General features: G+C 36.0%; 1 protein-coding gene across 2 annotated transcripts; it reads right to left on the reverse strand.

The window, feature by feature from the left end:
* Positions 1-3,750: 3,750 nt before the first annotated feature.
* Positions 3,751-26,002, reverse strand: LOC120429664 (alpha-tocopherol transfer protein-like). 2 transcript variants are annotated; one of them, XM_039594694.2, is made up of 4 exons: positions 25,759-26,002; positions 4,726-5,029; positions 4,304-4,664; positions 3,751-4,242 (listed from the first exon to the last, which is right to left on the reverse strand). In XM_039594694.2, exons 2-4 carry the CDS (start codon positions 5,004-5,006, stop codon positions 3,991-3,993), a joined length of 894 nt encoding a protein of 297 aa, XP_039450628.1. In that variant the 5' UTR covers positions 5,007-5,029; positions 25,759-26,002; the 3' UTR covers positions 3,751-3,990. The 2 variants fall into 2 exon arrangements, with proteins under 2 accessions (XP_039450628.1, XP_052565746.1); XM_052709786.1 differs by lacking the exon at positions 25,759-26,002 and adding an exon at positions 5,182-6,302.
* Between the last annotated feature and the right edge of the window lie 72 nt (positions 26,003-26,074).

The raw sequence follows: 26,074 nt of genomic DNA on the forward strand, positions 1-26,074 counted from the left end.
TGTACACTGAAAGAAAGGCACATAGCAATATCACATGTTTTGCACATGAATCTACCCCATACGACTTAGCATGTGAATGTCATGTGTAAATCACTTGAAAAAAATCCAACGCGTGAACCGGCAAATCTAAGTGCAAAACACGTGAATTTGACGTGAATGTTCACATGAATTTGGAATGGGTGTGCACATGAATTTCAAATGATTTTGTAGTATAAATGCAATGGTTTTCCAGTGGTTTTTATGTGAGCTGAATATTGTATATATTTCGATTTACTTTAAAATATTTTTTAACTACGATTATATGTTTTATTTAACATGTTTTTATTGATACATGAAATAAATAATAATTACAAATTATTCGAACCATTTTTTTTTGCACTTCACTTTTTACTTTCCTTAAAAAAAAAGGTGAAATTAACAGTACACAACGGCACAGTTTATTGGTAGCAGATTCCGGTAACACACCAGCAGGAACAGTTACTTGAAGCCGTGAAACTGCTGACGGCGGTTCTTGGAGGCCTCCACCAACTCGACTTGATGATCTGGGCCGAGTGGCCTTGGGTGACGAGAAGCCATGTCGCCCAGCACTACGTCACGAAATTGCCGAATCGTACCGCAGCCAGATTTCGTCGTTGTCGGATCAATCGGCTAATACAGTGTCGGTGCTGAGAGAAAATAAACTCAGGAGTCAACTTTTCGCCGGAGTTTTATTTCCTGAAATTTCATTGCCATATTAGTCTTTATGTACATTTGTCAATTTTCACTGTTTTTCTATAAAATACTTACCAACAAGTTCTAGTACGATTGAGATTTACACACAAAAATATCAATTCTATTGTAAAATAATTAATTCGACAGAAAATACGCAAATAAGACCGTCTTCGTCCGTCGCCATCTTACGAATAAATAATTTTTCATCAAACACCTTCAATAACCAATACATTTCAATCTCACGTGATTTTCACTATGAAATCAAGGGAAAAGTCGTATGGGGCGAATCCAAGTGAAATTCCATTGAATCCAAAGTGAACACCAAGCGAAAAAAGAATGAAAAAAATCTCGCTTGCGATCAGCTGTTTTCAAATGATTATCACATAAATGTCACATGAAAAACACATCGAAGTCAAGGGAAAAGCATGGCAAATTATCGTGTTGATTTTTGGAGCAGTTCACGTGAAAAAGCACATGACTTTGCTATGTGAGATTTTTTCAGTGTACCTCACACAAAGAAAAATTACTCTAAATTTAAAAAGATCGTTCGTTGGATTAAAAGTTCGCGTTGGTGAATATTCGAAGACAGTTCAAACTTTTCAATTCAAAAGTTGGAAAGTTTTTGATACTACCATGCATTTATGGAACAAAATCGTTGTATTGGTAATAGTATTTTACTTTTAATTGGAAAAGAAACCTTTTATGGCAAGAAAACACAACATTTAGCACTACAGGGATAATTTCAGAAAAATGTGCTTGGTTTTTTACATTTATTTAAAAAAAATCCTGGAAGCGCATCCGGAACATGAAGTTGATGAGGCCCTCGGAACGGAGTTCGATTTTGAGCACGTAATCCTACTTCGAGAATGACACAGATGCTGTTTGGCTCATTGTCCAGATTCATTCGGCTGAAGCTGCGCCGTCGCGACGTGAGTGTTTGTGGGCGGGAAGTTGCTAAAAGAGATCGAAAGTAAGTGAAGTTGGCTAGCCACTGCACACATTCTCAATACTCACCGGTAAACCGCCGGCACCGAGTGCAACATCTGCACTGACCACCTCCGATTATGTAGCTTTTCGTCGTCCTCCTCTTCGTCGGAGGCCCATCGTGAAAATAAACTTTCGCGTACTTGTCCAAAAACCGGAAGTTAATCTTCTTCAACGCAATCTCGTTGTTCACGCAACGCTTCGGCAGATGGACGAATCATCTTTGCGGATAACTTTACGCAGTTGGCCTGGCCGTTTAGAGAAAATGGGCGTTGGAAGTAGTCGCCCCGACATTCTCCAGGATGCTTCCGAAAGGGTGGTTGCGCTAGAGTCAGATAAGAATCTGCTTTCTCTTTCTCGCAAAAAATGTTTGTCATGAGACCTTTAGCTGTTTGAGGGCCTACCGCCTGATGACAGTTAACATATTTCACAGTGGATTTTCACATTTGCTATTTACGGAAGAACAACGTGGAAACACAAGGAAAGTTCTGTGCAAGTTGAACAAGGAGCGCCAAGGAGTTGGAACGAGCGATTCAACCTGTTCATCCTCAAGTCTGAGGTCAAGCGATTACTGCCTGTAGGCACGAATTTGACAAAGGACGTTAAGCTGTACATGGGTTTCTCTAAATTAGTTGAAAAATGTGAAAGAAAGCCAAAAAACCTACCGGAACCTGTCGCAATACGTTTGCGGTTAGCTGAAACAATTCGGAATGGAGAAGTGCAAGCCGAAGGACGCTAACATAAGGTCTATTGGAAAAACTAAGAGCACTTATTGTGAGTTGTGAAAACGATTTCCACCAGAGTTACATGAATTCTCGCCTAAATATCACACGACCCAAACGACTTGGAACCTCTTATACCTGCCCACGAACCGACTCGACAACAAGTGCAGTGTGAGGTTGATATGTTCAGGAATCAATGGAAACGCGAGTATTTGATGACATTCCAAAGCAGAACTAAACGGTGGCAAAAATGAGCAGTCCTGATTGATGTTGCCGGTCTAGTAGGCGTGGTGGATGATAACTTGCCACCAATACGCTGGAAGCTTGGGAGAATTCACAATGTGCATCGCGGGGATGATGGTGTTGTACGGGTAGAAACACTCAAGACGGCTTCGGGGGTTTTGGAAACGCCCGGTGGAGAAGATAAGCCTGTTACCACTTCACGATGAACAGAAACAGCCAACATTATACTCTACAGAGAAAAAATAAAGCAACTCACGACTCATGGTAGAATCTTGAATCACCGGTTCCCAAAAAACCCAATCCTCCGGAGACAGTGGATAAATTCACTCGCGTAGGATGATGATGAATTTGCCTGCACAGTCATTGAATGCAGCTGGGAAGCAGGATCCATTGGTGAAAAAAGTCCATTGGTGTCGAAAGTTGAATTATGTTGTCTTGATGCTGTGGAAAAACCTGAAAATCATCCGAAAAACGTATCTTGAGTTGAGCGACGCGTTATATGGTAACTGTCAGAAGAATCGATGACATTTGAAATACTGACCGCATCAGTGAAGTCCGTAATTGAAATGAAACAAAAAAACGGTGGTTGCTGCCTTCCTCCTGAATGCTTTGGCTAACGCTTACTTAGTAAAGACACTATACATCTGAGTGCTGCCATCTATGATAAATTTAATTATTCATTTGAAAGCACTGCAAAGTTTGTGTGCGTGCACTGAGCGGAAAGTTCCGACAGCTATCCGCCGGAGCTTTCAAATTATGTAAATAATGACCCTTTTTAGTATCAACCAAAACAGTTTTTCTAACATAACTTTTGAAGTACTGCACCAAACCGGATGAAATTAAAAAAAGACTTAAAGGACCTGAAGGCGAAACCAAAAACATAGATCCGTACAAAATCGGTCGGGCCAGTTCCGAGAAAAGTGAGTGAGAAAAAAAATTCTACGTCCATCCACACGCACAGACATTTGCTCAGAATTTGATTCTGAGCCGATATGTATACGTAAAGGTATATCTGGAAGGCTTATTTAAAAAGTTCAATTTTTGAGTGATTTTATAACCTTGCCTCAGTGAGGTGAGGAAGGCAAAACGGTTTAAAATAATAATAATGTTACAGTTTATTAAAAAATTACCCCTCACCACCCATCGTACATTATTTGTTTGTTTTGTGCTCTGCAACAATCAGTTCTTCGGGGAACTGTCCAATTTATTTATCACATCGTTTGTTTTAGTTTAGAAGGTTTTGATTATTTTGTTTCCCACCTCAAACTGACCCGCACCCGTCAGGTCACCGACTAACGACTAAGCGCGTAACGAAACCAATTCCAAAATGCTAATCTATGTCCAACGATTTCATTTTCTTGCTCGCCCCGTCTATCAGTACCGAGTCGTCGTCACCCTTGCCGTTCCGTTGACGTTCCTCGGCCAGGAAGTAAGGTCGCATCGATTCGAACTTTCTAATGTGCTCCTGGTGCAGGTCCGCAACCGACATGAGCTCACCGCCGTAATCCGAGGGCAAACAGCTGCGCGGGATCCAGTCCTCGTACAGCGACTCCAGGCTGTCGTTCGAGCCGTGCAGGAACAGCTGGAGGAGGGAGGTCGTTGATTAGATTTGGTTGGGTTTTGGATTCTTTACCATTGCTCACCATCTTGAGAATTTCCGCGTGGATGAACGGCTTGATGATGTAGAGAACTTTGTCGAAGAAGGACACCGCGTTGAGCACGTGGATGGCCTTCAGTTTGGCCGGAAGACCGTCCTGCAGGTAGTGGAAGAACTTGCGGATTGTGCTGATCTTGACGCGCAGCAGATGGGTCAGACCCACGTTGCTCATGTCGAACAGGCAGATGAGCCCGGGTCGAGGACCGTCGGTGGTGAGGCACGACTCCAGCAGCATAAAGTACGTCTTGACGGCTTCGTCAAAGCAGTAGTTGGATGCCTTGGGACTGCTCAACCTGTGGTACACCACGGAATAACCGGAGGGAGTCGGCGGAAGTGGGAAGTAGTCTCTGCAGATGAAAAGTAATTAGATTAATTAGATCTCCCCTCCAAAAACCCCTCGAAACTCACTGATTCTGGAAGCACTGGCGAATCTTTGGGCTGAACGGGTCCCGATCGTTGAACAGCTCGGGGCCGTCCCGCCGGGCGTCGTAGAAGATCTTGATGACCTTGCGGGTTTCGTCGATGTTTTGGTTGCACGCGCTCAGAAAGCAGGTCAGCAGCCGGTCGGTGATGTCCAGCGGAACGCCCTCGATGGGCGGGGATCGCAGCGCGACGAGGTCATTCCGGTTCAGTCCTTCCCGCTTTAGGGCTTCCTCCAGGTCGTAGCCTAGGTCGTGTGCCATGGTCATGGTCACGGGTTGTGGTAGAGAGTCTGGGGAAAGGAAAAGAAATGTTTTCAAAGTATTCAAATGGTATAGTTTCTACAAATATTTTTTAAAACAATAGATTCTTTAATTTGCAATCCAAAATATTCAAAAGGGTAAAAATCTTAAGAGAGGCATCAAATTCACAAAAAAGACATACACGCAAATTTGCCAAGGTATCTACCCCACATAATGACATGCTTTTGCTGTTAAACTTGACTTGATTTTGGTCAAAATTCGCGAAGGTCAACCAGCGGCAAGCTGGTCGGACACTCGCAGCACAAGAAAAATACATGTATTCACCTAATGAGTGTGGTTGATGTCGCGCGCAAAAACAAAAACGGTTTATTATTTTATTTCCTTTCTCACGAGACGCCGACACGCGTTGCCTAAAATTCAAAGGCCGCTTCAGTGGTAGATAGCGAGGACGATTAAAAAATCATTTCATTATTGCAAATTTTAATGTTACAAATTTGACTGTTGTAAAATAAATTTCCAATATTAATGTTTAAGCATTATTTTTATTCATTATTAAACAAAGTTTGAAAAGAGGCATTAAAAATAAACAACACTTTATTAATGCTACTCAAATTGCTTAATTTATACGTTCTGCAAATTAGAGTTGAATTAAGCAGTTAACCATTAAACCAAGTGATGTGCGTAAATCATCGTTATTTGCGTCATTTGTCTCGAGTGAAGATTGGCGAAAAAGAGATGAACGTTGAAGGGATTAGTGTTGACCGAATGAAACCATTTGTATAAGAAAAAAAAAGTTCTGGTACAATCTTTAAAACTGACTTTACAGTTAACGGGTGGCAAACCATGTCGTGGAAATGTTGAAGTTAGCAAATCTATTTAAAAATGGGAATAAGTCGGAAATTATCGGTTTTCTCCAAAAAGTCGGAAAGAAGAAAATGTCCCAAAAATATAGTTTTAACATTTTGCAAGTTTTTGTGAAATTTTAAAACATTTGATTTAGGCGCCGTTGCAAATATTTTTTACAGTTTATGTCGCCCCCTTAAAAATTGGTTCGAAAAATCAGGAGGCAAAATGAATATTTTTTCAAAAAGAAATTTCAATGGAATAGAAGTCTAATAAACTCAAAACAATCCAAAATGCCTTTTTCTGCATTGATAATCATATTTAGCTTGTTTGGGCTTAAACATATTTTGAACTTTTATTAAATTACAATGTTCAGCACCACAAACACAAACAAATGTTGAAACCCTGGCCTGTAATTTTTTTTTTGTTTTTTTTTTAATTTTTGTCCCCCCCCCCTCGACTTCAGTCAGAGTCAAGGGACATAAACTTCAAAAAATATTTGCAACGGCCTTAGTTGGTATTGTTAATTTAGTTTGACTATCCCTAATCTAGAAGTTATTTCGAATGATGTTTTTATTTATCCATTACATTGTTCAATTTTGGTGACCTGTGGAAGCCAAAGGTGAGGCATTGAAAGCTGCACAAAATGGCGTTCTTAACTCAATTTGGCCCAAATTGCACATGTGACAAGATAGCACAACGCCGACTTAGAATATTTGTTTTTCAACGTTTAAGTAAAAAGTAAATTCATCAAAAATGTATTTTGGAAAGCTTACAGTTAATTGGATAGGCTTAAATTTCAGATATTAATGTTTACACCGATAAGGCTGGTAAAACACTTTTCCAAAGTTTTTGTTTCTCGGCTCAGGCCAAATTTTCATTTTTTTTTTGTTTTAAAAGTATGGGACCATCCATAAACCACGTGGACACTTTAGGGGGGGGGGGGTATGGCGATTGTCCCAAGTTTTTTTTTGTATGGACAATTGTCCACGAGGGGGAGGGGGGGGGGGTAACAGATTCCCAAAAATGTGTCCACGTGGTTTATGGATGGTCCCTATCACAAAATGCTAAAATTTGATCCGCTGTATTTTTTTACATTATCGTCTCTTGTATCGTCGTCTATATCGTCTCTTAAAAAAATTACGCTTTTTTAGTGATATAGAAAAAACCTTTATTGGGATCAACCATGTGAACAATTGTCCGCACAAAAACAAAACTTTTTTGTATGGACATGGATCGTGAAATTTTTGTCATCTAAAATGATAATTTGACGGTGCAAATTTTTTCAAAGTGTTTGTTGCTCTCTCACGCTGCCCCCACCCCCCCCCACCCTCCTTAAAAAAGGTCCGAAAAAAACATGGGACAAGGGAAAATATTTTCAAAAAACTTTTAAAAATTCAATGAAAATAGAAAAACAATCTGCAATACTTTTTTTTTTGCATTTGATAATCATTTTAAGCATGTTTGGGCTCATTTAAATATATTAACACCCAGAACTGGGCATCGGCATACGAAAGGATAAAGAGCACGGTTCGGTAGTAAAATGGTACTGTGTGCGGACGGAGAGGATAAATCCAGAAATTACTCATGGGTTCAATTTTCCAAAAAGTTCATCCATCAAAAAAAAAAAAGTGCCTGTACCGAGACTCGAACTCAAGACCTTCGGCATATTGAACCGTGCCTTTACCGTATGGGCCACAATGGTTCGGTGACTAAGTGACGGTTATTTGCCCATATAAGCCACACAATGGGATGAACTGTTTCAATGAACGAAGAAACACGCGAGATGTCGATTCTCTCGCCAAATAGTAATTTCCTCACGTTTCTTTTCGGGAGTACTATCTGCTCGGTCTTTAACTTTGGGTGTAAAATGTTATGAAATTTCAATGTCTGCACCGCAAAAAAAAAAAAAAATCATCCGTACTTAGATATTTTGGAAACTAATGATTGCAATAATGCATTCTATAACACTTTTAGCATAACATTTTTTAAACCGTGACTTGCAATTTAATTTTTTTAACGCTTTTTCAATCAATTCAATTTTTCAATCACGAGCCAAGATTTTTTCATGGCTTTAGAGATGGTTAGATTTTTTGACGACTCCTGTTCTGACTCCAGCTTGTGTAGATTAAACGCCTTTTAATGCAACTTTAACTAACTCCACAATTGAAATTAGAACAGAGTCATCCTTTGAAGGCCCATACAGAGCTCTAGAGCAATGCTAAAAAAAATCAATGATATTGATTGCTAGAAATTTGAAAGAGATAATCAGTCAGTTTTCATGACGACTCGATCGCTGAATGCTGCGACGATTTTATTCACGCACGGAGAGACCGGCCGGGGCAAATCTAAGAAAATCTTGGTTAATTTAACTAAAAGTATGGGTTATTTTTTTACACAGCTTTTTTTCAACAATCGATTGTTGATTTTGTTAACCCGAAATTGCTGACCACCAGTAACTAAAATTAACTAAAAATATAGTTGGAATTGCCATTTTTGTTGGTTAAACGGCCGAAAAAAATTCTAGCAGTCGACTGCTAGAATATTTTTTTCAGAAAATTAACCAAAAATTTATTGTTTTCAGCTGAAATATTGTGGAATATTCTGTTAAAAACTGGCTGGGAAATATTTTTCAACTTTTTTTTTTTTGTTGTATCAACCGAAATATTTTTGCATGCAGCAAATTATTAGTGGTTTATAACAAATCATTTCTTAAATAGACATAATTTATGTAAGTGATGATATATATTTTCTTTAATTATCTAACGATGTAGGCTGGACCGAATTTCTAGCTATATTTTAACTATTGTCTTACTTGAATACAGAAAAACATTCGTACATGTAGTCAATAATTAGCTGTTGTATTTTTATTGAATTTGCAGTAAATTTTGTAATAATGCCTCACAAATTAATGCTGAGTGTTTTTATTTTCGCATATATTCTGCCTAAAAATTTAACGTTTTGTACTAATTTGTTTTTTTTTGCATTAAGTTGTTAAATTACTGTTAAAAAGCATCAAAACAAAACTATTTTTAACTGTTGTTATAAAACATGTAAAGTTTGACTAATGTTTAAAAAAAATTACGTTGCATTAATCTTAAAAAAAAATAAAAAAAGCATATATTACAAATTTCTCGTCAATTCCTTAAAAATAGAAACCGAGCAAAATTTTCATCAAGTTTAAGCTTATATTTTTATTATGTTGTATAAAATTAAGTGTTGTATTCACTTACCATCACTGTGAAATCATCCGATAAGTCATCATCATCTACAACGGTCTCAGGTTTATTTTTTTTTGTGATGGGACACAGAATTTTCACCAAAGTGAACCTTTTGCTGCAAATAGACATGTGAAATTTATTAGTAATTTAATACAAAATTCTTAATTTCGGCTATAAACTGAAAAAAGGAACGTAAATAAATGTAATTATAATGAGGAAAGAAGAAATATCAATAATGCTACTTACCAAGCTTGCATTAATTTAACAATTACTTTTGGCAACACACTTTCACTGCATTTGATTCAATTTATTCAACGTACTCCGATTCCTGAAAAAAATATTACGAGTTTAACTTACCAGTTTATTGAGCAGTCGTATTGCAACAAAATTTTCAAGATAATAATTATCTTCTTTTATATATTTTTATTTTTTGATATTTTACTTCATCTCTATTTTTATGTTGTCATGTGTACGCATTTCTATGTATTTTATAATTGATGATTCTGAAAAAAAGAATGGTTCATTAAGATTTTATCCGTCGTAAGCACGAAGATTTTTAATGATTCAGTTTTCTAATAAGAATCACATAAGATAAATTATTGTGCAAAAATAAACCCATACTTACTTGGATTAACCAACATTTTGTTAAATTTGCCCGGGCTGCTCTATCCGTTAAGAGTTGGCCTGCATCTCCCTTCTATTGCCCTCTCTTTCCATCAAACATTATTATAACGTGGTCAACTCACTCGCATTAGAGGTCCTCATGGCGAAGGTCGTCCTCTTGCTCTTTATAGTTTATCACCTGCAAAGAAATCATCAACAAACCTACTCACCAATTCTACCTCCCCAGTTGCAACACTTTGATTTGCCACTTCAACATTGAACAAATAGTGTAATTTTCACCTTTCACATCCTCTCACTTCATAATTAACAACACAAACTTAACAAATCGACCGCTCTCGTTCGAATCCTGACTTCAAATGACAGACGTAAACAAACCCAAGTTCGTCTTTTAAATATTCAACCAATTGTTAATTATATTCAACCAACAAAATTTTTGATTTTCCTAAAACCAAAGCTAACAGTCGAGCACGTTCATTCGAGTTCGGGAAATCTGTTAGCTTTTTGCCTCTAGCATTTTCAACAAACAGGTTATTAAATTAATACTAAATTTTGGTTAATTTAACTGAAAATTGGCAGTGACAAGTACGTTTTTGTTAAAATTTACGAAAGTAAAATCAACAATTTTAATTGTTAAAATTTCTGGGCACAGTCTCTCCGTACGCACACGCACACGAAGTTATTCACGTCAAGTCCAAGCTCAACACTCAAGCAGCCGCGCGCGCACGAAGACGCATTCTCTCTCTCTCTCTCTTTCTCTATATCTCTCTCTCTCTCTTTATTTCCTGTTTCTCTCTTTCGTGCTTGTTCGGTGCTGAGTGGTGATAACAATCATTTGAATGCAGTCATGGGGAAGGTGATAGAAATGTCTGTAGAATTCATACAAACGAGCTCTACGCGAATGAGAGAGGTGATGAGAGTAAAATGACTGTGTGAGTGACTTTGTTTTGCGCTCATTCGTTCGTGTGTGAGACAACGATAGCAGAATGTCAAATTTAATTTGACAAAGTGAAGGCTAAGGAAGCGTTCAGTCACCTTTCATAAAAAAAATCGAATGTTCACAACCCATCACTCCAGAGTGCTCATAACTAGGCTCAAAACATCAATGATATATGAACCATTTTTTTCAAGGCCGGATTTTAACAGATAAATCCCCATTTAAAATTCAAGTTCATATTTGAGATTTGGGAAAAGTTTTGCCCACCGAAACAAGCCCCTGAATGCCCGCAAAAAATCACGTTTGATGCACTCTGATGTGCACCAATATTCGTCACACACGCTGTCGTTCTAACTTGTCGCATGTCGCTTTCTGACGTTCCGAGAAAAATGTATTTAATGTAACTAACAGGTTCTGAGCATTGTCCCAAAGTTTGGTTGAATTTGGTTGCCGAAGTTCTAAGTTATAATTACAAATGTTTACGTAAGTCGGACATGTACGTATGTCAAACGCGTTCTGACTTGAAATCCCTTTGGACAATTGACGGACTTACATCAATTTTCAGGATGTGTCAAGGATATTCGGTTTCGGGTTTTATTGGATATCTCAGGATTGAAATCGAATTTTAGGGATCTGTGAAGGTCAAAAAGTGAGGCATTGTGAGCTGCACAAAATGGCGTTCTTAACTCAATTTGACCCAAAATGCACGTGCGATAAGTTAGCACGACATCGACGACTTGTCAGAGATGTCAAACAAAACGACTTCCCGATAGTCATATAGAGACATTCTCTTATCAATAATTCAACGGAAAGTTCCAACTGTGAGCCACCAAACGGTGACCCCAAACACCTCTTAGAGAGGGGCTGCTGACGGGAAGAAAAAAAATGCCGGTTTTTGTAACCTTGAAGCCAGCAGTGTCGATAGTTATTAATGTGGCGTGTGAGCTTCTTCATACCGATGATGCTTCAAACAGTTTGCTTTCGTTACAAGTCGGCATACTATACGAATCCGGTTTGGCAAGTTTACACACAAAAACAATTCTTCAATCGTCACGGCATTTAATGAGTCCTCCCCTTGCATGAGGGGGAGTGCAGCTAAATTCATGTTTGTCTATCGAGGCGAATTTGATTGTTTAATAAAATATTTTAAAGTCGAAATTATAAACTGTTACTCTCAACTCATTAGAACAAATTAACTGGAAGTCTTAAGTACTACTCGAGTGCACATCAAAATAAAAAGGTTATGCATTATTTATGATTTGCTGGTTATTTTTAAGACAGTGAATGATCAAAATTCTTTTGTTCCCCGCGCATTTTAATGGTTTAATTCATTGCACTTTTTAAAGCAATCAATTTTACAAAACATTGTAGGTACTAGTTGGTCGTAACCTTCAAACAAGGTAACAAATCTGGATGTCACATGGACAGGTTGGAAATTACCCAGTCGGCCTTCCATCCGGCCACAGTCTCGCAGGTGTGGGTCACGAGTGAGTGTACATTACACTACTGGCTGCTCACTTGCTAATTGTTAATAAACAAACCACCCTAGATGATGAACTTTGCGATGAGCAATTGAACCTCGTCGAAATGGACGACGCCCCGATCTATAGCTGCTGCTAGTTGTAATGCACGGTAGCAATGACAAGTTATTAACTTAGCGCACCAAAACTAGTCGTCACGGGCCGATTCGCACTCTTGTACACAATGACAGTGAAAGAAAGGCAAAACTTGACGTGAATTATTCAAAAGCTAAATTGGCGAGGTGATAATTACGACGGGCAAATGTTTGAAGAAGGTTAATGTAAATATGTTTATTGATGACCGTGGTGTATCTTCTGCACGAGTCGTGGAGCTTGAAAGTGGATTTGTCGATTATTCTAAATTTAAGGTAATTTAATAAACCTTAAATATGTCAAACATCCGTGTTTTGAATAATATTTGAAACGTATATTTCGACGGTAACATTTCAAAAGGCATCATGTACATTTTGACACTTTCTGGGTTATTGCATATTCTGAAAGTACTCCTAATAAGCTACCTCTCCACCAAAAATGAGCAAAAGTTACGTCAGTAAAGTCTAAACAGACTTTTTGATTTTAAATAAAGTAACATAAACAAAATCTCTGCCATCAGCAGTCCCTGTTTATATAGCCCTGTCAACCTGTCAAACAAAAGACTACATGTACCTCGTGACGAAAAAAAAGCATCATGAACAAAGCGCCATGTACATTTAGCGAAGAAAAACGAATCATAACAAAGCGTCCCCCTCAATGACAGCAAGGTGATATCGACGTTGGTGATTTCAAAAGAAGTTATGTTTGTTTTTCTCAAATAAAATTACGGAAATAATGTTTTATTGAATTTGGATGATCAAGTATCAATAAAAGCAACGTTTTTCATCGTTTGTTATTATTAGAACATCTTATTTTGCTTTTATATTAAAATGGGAATTGAAAATGGATGCTCAACATTCAAATGCGTTTTTCTCAAAACGCATGGTTTGTACAAGATGCTTTTTGAAATGTTGGCGTCGATTTGAGAAATGATTATGAGAAAGGCCAAAAATTAAGTGGAAACGTTAAGGGGAGTGTTTGGCATGTTTTTTACATACCATCAGTTGGGGTGACTATAGGTTAGCTCTTGAACTAACAAAATTTCTAAATAACAAATAACATTTAATTTGGTATAAAAAATGCAATTTTCAAATAGCATGCTTTGATTTTTTCGTTCTATAATTTGATACCTCCCACTTTCGACGGTCCTTTCAATATCGACACAGAGAGAGTCCACTGTAGCAGTTAATGCAAACAAATAAAAAAATAAAAGGTTTTTTTCAGCATGAATCGCCGAAAAATCGAGTTTATAACGCGCTGAATTTTTATTTCAATTTTGAAAAATACTTCTATATAGAAGCAATTATCTAACATTCTTTTTCTCGAATTTCATTTTTTAATTTCGATGAAACTTTGTTCATCGATTCCTTTTGTCCAAATATAACAAAAAGGTTACATCTTTTGTTTCTCCATACAAGTCTCCATAAAAAATTGGGTGTTGTGCATTAGCCTGTCCCATTTTGAGGTCATGTCGAGGAATTTCAGGTGCTCACTTCTTAAATGATAGATTATGATGTTAGGAACAATGTTTTCTTAGACAAGAAAAAATAATAAAATACTTTCTCGCACCCCCTGGTCGATTTACTGAAAAAAGTCACTTTTTTGAACAAATTTTCTGAAATCGCTTGGAATCAATACAAAAACTGTTTCGATCAGGTGTGTTTTATCTTCAAACGATAGGTTTTTGTCCTTAGATTAAGATGCACTATCAATATTGGACGAAAATTTAAGTTTTTGGACTCTCCCAGGCGGATTTGTGTCGAAAAAATCGCATTTTTTCGAAACTTTTTTCAGAAATGTTCATTTAATTTAGGGTAGCCTATTTTTCCCAGTAAAACCAATACATGCAGCTTGTAGGAAATTTCATGGCGAACATTTTTCCCTCTGAGAAAATGCAATTCCGACACTCCAGAGCCGAGATATTTGAGTTTTAGTGAGGAAAAAAGTGCCAATTTTCAAAATTTCTCAAAATTCAGAAGCAAGGCCTACTAATTACACGATGTAGCAAGCATAATATGTCTCAAAGGTCAGGGTATGCTTTTTATAGTAATTTTGGCCGCTGAATCCGAATCTGAAATCAAATTTCGTGCAAACAGTGATGTTTTGGAGCTACACCCTTTTGGAATGTTATTTGCGTGTTTAAGAGGCAGTTTTTGTAAATATTGCTCGGTTTGTTCTAGAGGTCGTATCGAGGTACTCCGATTTGGATGAAACTTTCAGCGTTTGTTTGTCTATACATGAAATGAACTCATGCCAAATATGAGCCCTCTAAGACAAAGGGAAGTGGGGTAAAACGGGTCTTGAAGATTGAGGTCCAAAAAACATAAAAAAATCTTAAAATTGCTCGCATTTAAGTAAAACTTCATCAATTCCAACTATCTTAGATGCATTTGCATGGTCTTTTGAAGCACTTCAAAATGAGCCATAGACATCCAAGATTGGTTTAACTTTTTCTCATAGCTTTTGCAAATTACTGTTAAAAATTGTTTTTTTTTTTTAAACCTCAATATATTTTTGCAACAGCCTCCAACACCCATACTCTTTTAGTTCAAGTTAGGGAATTTCATGGACTATAAGCCTACGGTAATAACTTTTTTGGCCAATCGCAGTTTTTCTCATAGTTTTTCGATTTTTCTATAACAAACATTTTACAACGTTAGTTATTGTCCTGTAGGCATCCATAGCGGCACTTTTTAGTCTCACTTTTGTCATATTCGAAATCCTCGGAAAATTCAAACTTCAATGCCCGTTTTACCCCACTTCCCTTTGTCCTAGAGGGCTCATATTTGGCATGAGTTCATCTCATGTATAGACAAACAAACGCTGAAAGTTTCATCCAAATCGGAGCACCTTGATACGACCAATATTTACAAAAACTGCCTCTTAAACACGCAAATAACATTCCAAAAGGGTGTAGCTCCAAAACATCACTGTTTGCACGAAATTTGATTTCAGATTCGGATTCAGCGGCCAAAATTACTATAAAAAGCATACCCTGACCTTTGAGACATATTATGCTTGCTACATCGTGTAATTAGTAGGCCTTGCTTCTGAATTTTGAGAAATTTTGAAAATTGGCACTTTTTTCCTCACTAAAACTCAAATATCTCGGCTCTGGAGTGTCGAAATTGCATTTTCTCAGAGGGAAAAATGTTCGCCATGAAATTTCCTACAAGCTGCACGTATTGGTTTCACTGGGAAAAATAGGCTACCCTAAATTAAATGAACATTTCTGAAAAAAGTTTCGAAAAAATGCGATTTTTTCGACACAAATCCGCCTGGGAGAGTCCAAAAACTTAAATTTTCGTCCAATATTGATAGTGCATCTTAATCTAAGGACAAAAACCTATCGTTTGAAGATAATACACACCTGATCGAAACAGTTTTTGTATTGATTCCAAGCGATTTCAGAAAATTTGTTCAAAAAAGTGACTTTTTTCAGTAAATCGACTAGGGGGTGCGAGAAAGTATTTTATTATTTTTTCTTGTCTAAGAAAACATTGTTCCTAACATCATAATCTATCATCTAAGAAGTGAGCACCTGAAATTCCTCGAAATGACCTCAAAATGGGACAGGCTATTGTGCATACAAAAGTGCCATGAAAACGTTCGAAAACCCGTAACTGGGAAATTTTCTGATTGGTATCTTCGGCAAAATTGTAGGTTATGATTTTGTCTTAGTTAAAAAATGAGTTCACAGAAACAATTTTCATTTTACTGTTGATCTAAAAAATAACCATTTTGACACACATTATCCCCTTATTTTTATCTCTTTTTGTATGTGTTTTGGTAGAAAAAAAAGTGCCAACTTTTGAGCTATAGTGCATAACGGATGTTTTTAGCCAAGCTATATATTTTTTAAATAGCAGCAATTCCAGTTGAAAAGAGCCTAAACTGAAAAAAAAGTTCTCCGATCGGGCCCAAAATTTTTCTGGGGGTTCCTTGGCCAAAATAATTAGACCCGTATTTTTTTGTTTGGCCATTAGGAAGACCTACATCGTGCTAGGGTGGTTCAAAAAATGGCAATTTTCGACATTTTTCGCAAAAACCTCTTTTTTCGAAAAATCATATCTCCGCGCCATTTCATCCGATTTCAGCTGTCTTAGACGCAAAAGAAAGGTGATGAGTTTGGCTATTTGGGAAAAATAGTAAGAAGTTTCAACAATCTAGCTTACCATTTGAAAAAGTCGCATGAAAACTTAAAATGGCGTTTTGACCGTGTCTGGACCAAAGAGCCTATGTCTGAAAATATTGTTATCGGATTCCTCGAAAAAATTAACATTACAAATAAAAAAATTGGCGATGTCGAACCGTACGTTTCAGAGATAAGATTTTTTGAAAATAAAAACTGAGTTTTTCGACGCGCCACGCGCAAAAATGGGAAAATGACGAAATCGGTAAAAAATCAACTTTTTTCACTAAAACTGCGATGACTTTAAAATTTCAGCGATGACCTATAGATGTTATGGTACCAAAAGTTGCGTCTTTCAATTACGAAAATTTTGATAAGCTTTTGCCGATTTCGTCATTTTTCGAAAAACTCAGTTTTTATTTTCAAAAAATCATATCTCCGAAACGTACGGTTCGACATCGCCAATTTTTTGATATGTTATGTGAATCGAGGAATCCGATAACAATATTTTCAGACATAGGCTCTTTGGTCCAGACACGGTCAAAACGCCATTTTAAGTTTTCATGCGACTTTTTCAAATGGTAAGCTAGATTTTTGAAACTTCTTACTATTTTTCCCAAATAGCCAAACTCATCACCTTTCTTTTGCGTCTAAGACAGCTAAAATCGGATGAAATGGCGCGGAGATATGATTTTTCGAAAAAGAGGTTTTTACGAAAAATTACGAAAATTGCCATTTTTTGAACCACCCTAGCACGATGTAGGTCACCCTAATGGCCAAACAAAAAAAAATACGGGTCTAATTATTTTGGCCAAGGAACCCCCAGAAAAATGTTGAGCCCGATCGGAGAACTTTTTTTTCGGTTTAGGCTCTTTTCAAATGGAATTGCTGATAGAAAAAAAATACACATGGAGTTTTTTTTCAATATAATTTTTGGAAATTGAATTTGTAATTGAAAAGAACTTTTGTGAAATTAATTATTCTCTAATACCTGAGAAAACTCTCTACAATTTTATTGGAGCATTTGTCTTGGTGTTCCATGAGTCCCTATTGAAAACTGTTATGTTGTTTTTAGTACTTCAAAAGATAAAAAAAGTATTTTTTCCCCATATTGGGGTCGCATTTACAAAGGCCACTAGGCTTCGTGGCTCGGTCACTTCAAAACATACGTCAACACATATTTTGACTTAAGTCCGGAAGATTGTTAATAAGAATGGGGTTTGAAAGAAACCTCAACATGTTTTGTTTTATTGGGAATGGTATTAACTTTACCTCTCCAATGATTTAAGGAAAATCTGAGAAACTTATCAAGAGTTATGAGCACATAGTGCCACTTATACACTTCTTTCTCAGAAATTTTGATGAATATTATGGGTTTATTTTCATTTAATTTTTGGATCACCTTTTTTTTACATTTATCAGAAGACAAATGCATTTTTGCAAGCATTTGGGTTTAGAAACGAGCAGGAAAATTACACAAAAAACTGCTTAAAAAAAGGAATGATCCTTGGAATGATCTGATTTTTTTATGTCATAAATATAGCCATTGTGAAATTTACTCACCTAATTGGAAAAGAAGTTTACATAAATTCAAAATCATATCTCACTCCTTAAAAAGAGCTTATAGCCAATTATTTGCCTTTTTCAAATGTTGGTCGTGATTATTAAACTCTATTTTTTTCAAAGAGATGAAATTCACAAAGGTTTTATTTTATCAATATTGTAAATCGTATCATACATAATTTTCATCAACAGTTTTGAAAAAAGTGTATAAATTACTAAAACAACAATAAGTGCTTATAACTTTTGAAAGCTTTTTCAGATTTTCTCAGATCATTGGAATGGTAAAGCTAATACCTTTTTAAACAAAGTAAAACATGCTGGGGTTTCTTCATTACAAAGTTCTTTTACAATATTCTGGACTGACTGAGGAAGACCATGCTTTGGTATTTTCATGATATTTTATCGTCCTCGGTTGTATGTTCTTTTTCTTTGTTGTTAGTTCCAAATGTTCCAAAAGAAAAGGTGTAAAACTGTCTTTATTGTTTGCACAAAAAATATATGATTGCATTTTATGCCAACCTTTTAGCAATTTTTGATTTTTTGAGATTCTTTCTCCCCCTCTTTCTGAATTGTTAAAAAACGAGGGACAACAAAATTCATTTGATTAAAAAATTCATTATTTAAAAAAAAATGATAAAATAATATTGAACCATTGATTAATATCATTTTCTAAAATAAATAAAAATGAAAATCCCAAGCGAAATTGTTACTTTTTTTTCAAGAAATTTGTGACTTGGAAAATTTGGCTAGAACAATTTTTTTTTTCAATTTCCTGCCATTTTGTTTACAAGGTTTGTTGAGATTTTTTTTTTAGTTTTGCTCCAACTGTACAAACGTCGCTCATTAAACAGTCTGTTCACACTTGCCAGATGCTTTTATCGATCGTTTGTGCCAGAAATGGCAATTCGACGTTCGAAGACGATCACCAGCACCAGCACCAATTCGATTGATGTTTTTATACGTTCGGCATCTTAAACGTCTTTAAAAAGGCATCTTTACGCACCTGGGGTATGTACGAGCAATTTAGCTGTGTTCTCTTTCCGTAGCTTACACGTTCCAATCTATCATTTTCGATAAATGTCACGTAGGGTATTTTAACCATTAGTGGACCCCCTAGCAGAGCCGAAGCACATTTTTCACAAATTTTCAATACATATTTTAAGCACTTTTTCATAACCCTTTGTACAAACCAATGAAATCTGAAGTCTTTTGAACAATTTTGACTATTTGTTTCATCAGTTATTTGTTTTGAGCAGAAAAATAGCCATTTGAAAAAAAAGTTTTTTTGCCTTGTTATGGACCCCCTTTTCCTATAGTGGACCCGGGTCCATAATCCGATTGTGGACCCGGGTCCACTATAGGCAAACTGTTATTTTTATACCAAATTTAACCGATATTTGATGTTTTGATGCATGGTGTAGGTCTAATGATAAATATAATGAATAAAAGATAGATTTTGCTCACTTTTCATCATAAACAAATATGTTTTGTTAACAAATTTGGCTTTAAACAACAAAAAACCTAACAGACATTTAAACACATTTATTTCCGAAAAAGATCAGAGAAAACGTTTCAAAAACCACTATAAACATAAAAATAATTAAAAAAAGTAATCCTGATGCATTTTTTTCCATATTAATTACATAAATGGTTGACCGAAACTAAATAATAGATTTGTTTACAGTTGCTGATAAAACCACGCATTTTTATTCAAAAAAATGTTTTTTCATTGATTTATTATTATAAAATATCATTTCAAACTGCAATTATGATGCTTCAGTTAAGTACAATTAACTATAGTTTTGATTAATTATAAATTCTTACGGCTTCAGCATTTTTGGTACTTTTAACATGAAAACAGCTATATTTATTAGGGTGGGTACGTTTTTCAAAAAGTTCTCGGATCAAGTTTTAGTATGGTTCCCCTTGTAGGGCATGCCCATAGGGACTTTCATGCCAAATATCAGCTCATTTAGTTGTAAACTGGCTGCGCGCATCAGGGTTAAAGTATACATGGGAATTACTATGGGAAATTGGAACTTTTTGTTCAAACGCTCCTACAGGTCTGGGAAAATCACGCGCCAACTTCTGGTATGGTCAGGCCTATGGGGAATGGTCTGGAGAACATTTTTCCCGAAGAGAGCATATGGATTCGTTGTCCCTAGACCTGGCGCATCGGCAAGCAATTTGAACAAATTTCATGTAAAATTTGAAAACTTGTGATTTGTGATTTGAATTCAGTATAAAATGCAATATAAATCGATAATTTTATAAACAATACTAGTTCTAACAAATTTTAGGCAAAGTTCCGACATTTTAACAATATTACCCAAAATTTATATGTATTTAGCTAAAAAGCTTATAAACTTAGTTAACTGAGTATAAATATTGATTTTTTTCCTAAAAGCTTTATCAACTACTTTAGTGATGATATATTTAACGTACAAATAAAATTTGAACATCTTAAATATGATTTTAACAAGAAAAACTATGGCTATCAAAGTCACCCCGGAATTTAAACTAAGAATTTTCAACGTAACTATTTTTCTACACACTATTGAAAAAAACTTGTTTCCAAAATAGTGCATGGACTTTGTGTGGCCTACCCCAGTACATGTTTTAAAAATAATAATCTTGAGAATAACCTTACCTGTTGGAAAATATTCCAAAATCAAATTGAAATCCTATCAAAGTCACCCCGGTTTACGGTATGTTTTAGAGAAACTTTAGCTTGAATACACAGTTTTCTTCATTTTTGAAGGTTAAATTAACAAGGGTCCACTTTTGGAAAAGTTTGGATTTCGTTGTCCTATATTGGACCCCCCTTATTTTTGCTCGAAAATGGCAGTTCTTCGCTATATTTTAGTAAAGATCCTTAAACTTACATTGTTTCGACTTGCTGAAGTTAAATAATCAGTCAAAAAATTATTGGATGGTTAATTCAATCATAAAATATAAATGCAGTTTTGTTGTGAAAATGCTAGTGGCCATGGCTGATTTCAGATGTCGAACTCAAAACACTTATTTTGGTGAAAAGGACTATTCAATGTCAGTCAACATTGTTTTAAATGAGGCTGAACATGCCAAATAAATGATCTTTAGACAACAACACGCTTGAAATTGTGATTTTATTGAATTTTTCATCAAAACCCTTCAGAGGGTCCACTATAGGAAAGGGGTCCACTAATGGATAACGTACCCTAAATAGGAAAAATATGCCTCCCTCTGATAACAGCGTTGAGTTCAAAAATGCAAAAACAACTTAAATTCATTGCGTTTTTTTTTTCAAATTAATGATCAGCAGATTTTGAATAATCAATTTGAATAAAACAGGGAAGTTGGAGAACTAAACCCAGCTATTCTCATACTTTCAAAGGTCATAAATATCTCAAATCATCCCAATTAAATATTCGCGAGTCTGGCAAAAATGCCGATACTCTGACGAACCGGTTGGCAAACCCACAAAATGATTAAATTCTGCGTTAGTCGAGTTCTCGAGTGTGCAAAGTTCTCAAAGTTGGCGAATTTTATTCACTGCTGAATCTTCTGATATGCAAATTAGAAGAATCCCATGCAAAATTCTCGCCCATTTAATACGTGCAGGTGGGCCAAGCTAGAATTTCAAGCGGTTATAAATAAGGCATACTGTCAAAATTGTTGAAATACGAAAAGTGAATGTCCTTTGGGTCGATTTTTGATCCAAGTTGAAGGACGCAGTTTGCATTTAAAATACATGTTTGAGTTTTTTTTATTTTGCAAAATCTCTAGAAAACCTTAACCCAATCAAATGAAAACCACAAAACCGCCGGTAATAAATCAAGAAACTGGCCTTCTTCAGCGCTGATAGCTTACATTTGGTTTAAGCAACAAATCGTGCATCGAAACGTTTTAATCTGCGATTGTCAGCATCAGTTAAAAACTGTACATTTAGGAATTATGGATATGCCTGATCGTATCTTTGGTTGAAAAATTATGATTTTATGATTGATTGATATTTGCTAAAAAAAAGTTTTTAAAAGTATGACCAACAGTTTCCTTTCTAAATACCCCAGCCTTATCGGCATTTTTTCTTGAAATCTGTATAATTGCTTTTGTTGAAATGTTTTCAACATTCTTTAGTCAATGTTGTAGATTTGTGATGTAAGAATCTGCCACGACTGGTTGAATTTAAAACAGATGGTAAAATATACACAAATACAGACGACTGTGATTATTTCTGCAAAAGGGGTAAACTCAAAACAAACCGCCACGGCGTGCTTTAAACCGTTTGCTTCTTGATATAACCGTCTCACTTTTCACGCTTGGAAGATTCTTTCATGAAAGGGCGCAGAACCAACGTGAGGAAGAAACGTCGATTCTAGCTGGTAAAAGTAAAGTTCTTCAGGGCATTGCCAAACCTTTAATGTAGGTTTCTTAGTTTTTGAAAGGAACAACATTTGAACAAGGTTTAAACCTTCGTTAGTGTTGGTTTTTGTTAGTCACAGTCATAGAAAGCTCATACAATTTAGTATACAGAACACCAGCGGGACTTTCAGGAATGTGTTCCTAGAAAAAAATATAATAAATGTTCTTAAATCTAACTAGATTTTAACAACTAGATGTCACCGACAATTAGAAATTAGGATCGATTTTCAACTTTTAAAATCCATCTTTTAATCAAATTTGAAAACATGAACGTGAGACAAGAAGAAAAATCAACGTAAATTGTTTCGAAAATCTAAATACATACTTTAATTCATGAAACTTCGAATTTTTCGCTTCGAAAAATGCCACCAGGATCGTCTGGGATCGAATCCAGTCCAACTGGGGTGAGAGGCAACCACGCTTACCACTACACCACCGGTCCCGGCTAAAGCTAGGTTAAAGGTGTTACATCCAAATAATTACAATAAAAACAAAATAAACAAACAAAAAAAAAAAAACGTGATAATTGCAAGCGATTGTTATATCGCGATCGTTTTAACCCTTTACAACCCAACCCCATACCCAATAGCCAAAAATCAATTTTCAACCAATTTTTGCTCTTTTATAAGCACTAGAATGACGAACTCTTAAAATTTTAGAAAATTTTAGGGTTGGAGGTTCTGCTTGTTTGATGAGACTTTGCAAATGTTTTAAACAATTATTTTTTTTAGGGGTCAGCTTTGGCTGTGTTTTTTACTAACATTTCGTATGTTTTAGGTAAAAAGAAGTATGCAGTAATTTTTGTAGTGTCCTAGACTGAACAATTTAAATGATAATGGTACCTTTCTATAGCAGAAAATGTAAAAAACAAGCAAAAAATAGAACAAGTGACTGTAAAACCATGAAAAAAATAAACAAAATGTTATGATAGAAGGTGGTTGAATAGACCATATACTACCAAAAATAAACATAAACTAAACAAGATAAATGCAATCTGAAATAGTGAAAATAAACCTAGAAACACATAAAACATGTGAAGTAAAGTTTTTCGTAGAACAAAAGTTGCTCAAAGTGTCCTCCTGAACACGGGAAAATGTGTAATTTTGCCCGCCCGTGTGGATCAATCGGACCGCGCACTGGACTCACAATCCAGAGGTTGCTGGTTCGAATCCCGCGGCGGGCGCTATAAAATTCTTTGTGTAAATATGGGTATCCGGCGCCGTCGCCCCGTGCCGTACTCAAACACTTACGAGCCCAGGGCGGCGAAGTCATTATAGATAAAAAGGAAGACACTAGTGGTTGGTACTAGCAATAGTGGCCGACAGCTATAAAGTCAACTTCGTTTTTTTTATGTGTAATTTTGCCTATGCCACATAAATTGAAGTAAAAATACACAGAAAAGGAGGTAATGTTCAAAATTCTAAATTTCAAACTTCCATTCATTTTTTGCTGGTGTGGTGTGGTAAGTTATGGACTCTTGAAAAAAATATGATTTTTGGAAAGTAATATTCTCAAATAAAGTACACCGTTTCCGAGTTGAAACAACTTTAAAGTATTTTTTTCAAAAACGCCGAAAACACCAAATCGATCAAAAATCAAGCTACAGATTTTCTAATCTAATCTAACAAAAACGCAGCCGGTGCGATTAAAGCATGTTGGAAAGTCTTGTGATTAGATCACGGCCCAAGCACTTTTCTTGTCAGTATTAATAATTGCAGTACATCCGAGAACACCCGAAAATGTATTACAAAAAATTAAAGCGGCCAGCCGTACTACGTTGTGTTTACCGCAGTGAGGATTCTAAGAATAGATCACATTTCACAGAATCTATAGGGGTGGAAGGATGCGTGGACATACCGCACCAAACGCTCCAGTTTACAGTTTTATATGTGTTTTGTAGGATGTGTTATTTTGTTTTGATGTTTTTTTTGTGTGTTTTTTGTTAAATATTGTCATTGCACGGTCCTCAATTTTATGAAGAAACCAATCATGCAAAATGGAATCGATGGATTAAGTCACTCCAACAAAAAAAAAAACTCAAGCAATACAAATTAACAACAATTGTTCAAACAATTTTTGAACTTCAAAAAGCATTGGAGTGAAGAACTCTAAAAAATTTAAATAAGGTTAAGGTTTGACAGTTTAACCTGTTTTATGTGATTTTGTCAGGGTTGGTTGTGTTTTTACTAACATTTACTAATTCTACACCCAAAATTCAGAGTCGAGAGAATCGTTCCCTCAAAATTTATTGAGGGCTCAAAGCCAAAATCGAAAGAATAATGCTACCAACTCACACCATCATAACAAATGTGTTCATTCGTTAATTGAAACAATAAATCTCCAACAAGTGTCATACATCGACATCTGACCACTCCTTAGTCACCAAGCTGTGGTGGCCGAGGAAGTAAAGTCATTGGGTTAGTCTGTCAAAGATCTCAGGTTCGATTCCCGTAGTCGACACTATTGGTTTTTTGTTTTGACAGATGAACTTGTTTTTTTGCAGATGAACCTCGAGGGAATAATTCTCTCGCCCATCTCGAGCTGTGTTCTCTGTGTCCGTGAATGGTACCACTGTTCTCTGACTCGAGGCCATTATTCTTCGGATGAGTGCTGCCCAGCTTTGGGTGTAATAATTTATGCAAAAATAATATGAAGTATGATAACATTTAAAAAGTGACTGTAAAAACATGAAAAAACTTAAAAGGCGAATGCTAATAATAGGAGGTGGTACAATAAGCCATATACGATCAAAAACAAACATTAACAAACATAAACTAAACAATATATATTTTTTATAAATTTGCAAATTAAAATACTAAAAATTAAAAAATATAAACATAAAACTAGAGAAGTAAAGCTTTTTGTAGAACAAAAATTTGCTCAAAATGACCATTGAACACGGAAAAATTAAAAAAAATATCGAAAAAAAGTATGAGCATTAGAGGAACATTGTTTTGATAATCTTGTACAACATGCTTTTTGATAGCAGTCATATTTTCGTTTTAGTCAATTTTTTGTAAATTTGTATGACCCAATCTCTCCCGCTAGATCCAATGAATCCTCTGCTGACGGTAGTTGTTTACCTCAACCTATCTGCTATGGGTTTAATAAAATTAAATCAATGTGGGAAATTATCTCAATAAATCTTTTAACGTTTGCATTGAAGTTAGAATAGTTTTTTTTCTGACTAAGAAACCATCTTTTCGATGCGTGTGGTTTTGAATCCGACATGTTTATGTTTGGTTTTGCACTTCAAACAAATGCAACCACCATTCACCAACGATGTTTTATTACTACACCATCCTATAAATAGAGTCTATTTTCGATGCATTTTTGCTATTGACCTTTTTTTAAGACGGAAGTCCCATTGAGCATAATCGAAGAATGTCACTGATCGTCAATGCACCCCAGAGTTGACATTTACCTTTTTTTTCCTGGACTTGTTCCGGCTGTTCTGGTTCTTGGGGATGGATGATCGGATCAAGGTCGCCGCGACCGGTTACAGAATGTTTCAAGGATCCTCTCCTCTCGGCTGCAATTCTCTTGTGAGGTTCACACAGGAGGGTGGGAATTTTCACAAACAAGAATGAAACAAAATCGCGACGACGACTTCGGATTGACGACCGACGGACTTGTGCACCAAACGCGAGTCGAGCAAAGACTAAAGTGGCAACCACAAAACCACGGACTGTCGAGTGTTTGGCTTGTTGTTGCTTTTTTCGGTTGAGTGTGTTTCGCGA

Source organism: Culex pipiens, chromosome 3 (assembly GCF_016801865.2).
Source record: "Culex pipiens pallens isolate TS chromosome 3, TS_CPP_V2, whole genome shotgun sequence".
In the NCBI taxonomy this organism is placed as follows: domain Eukaryota; kingdom Metazoa; phylum Arthropoda; class Insecta; order Diptera; family Culicidae; genus Culex; species Culex pipiens.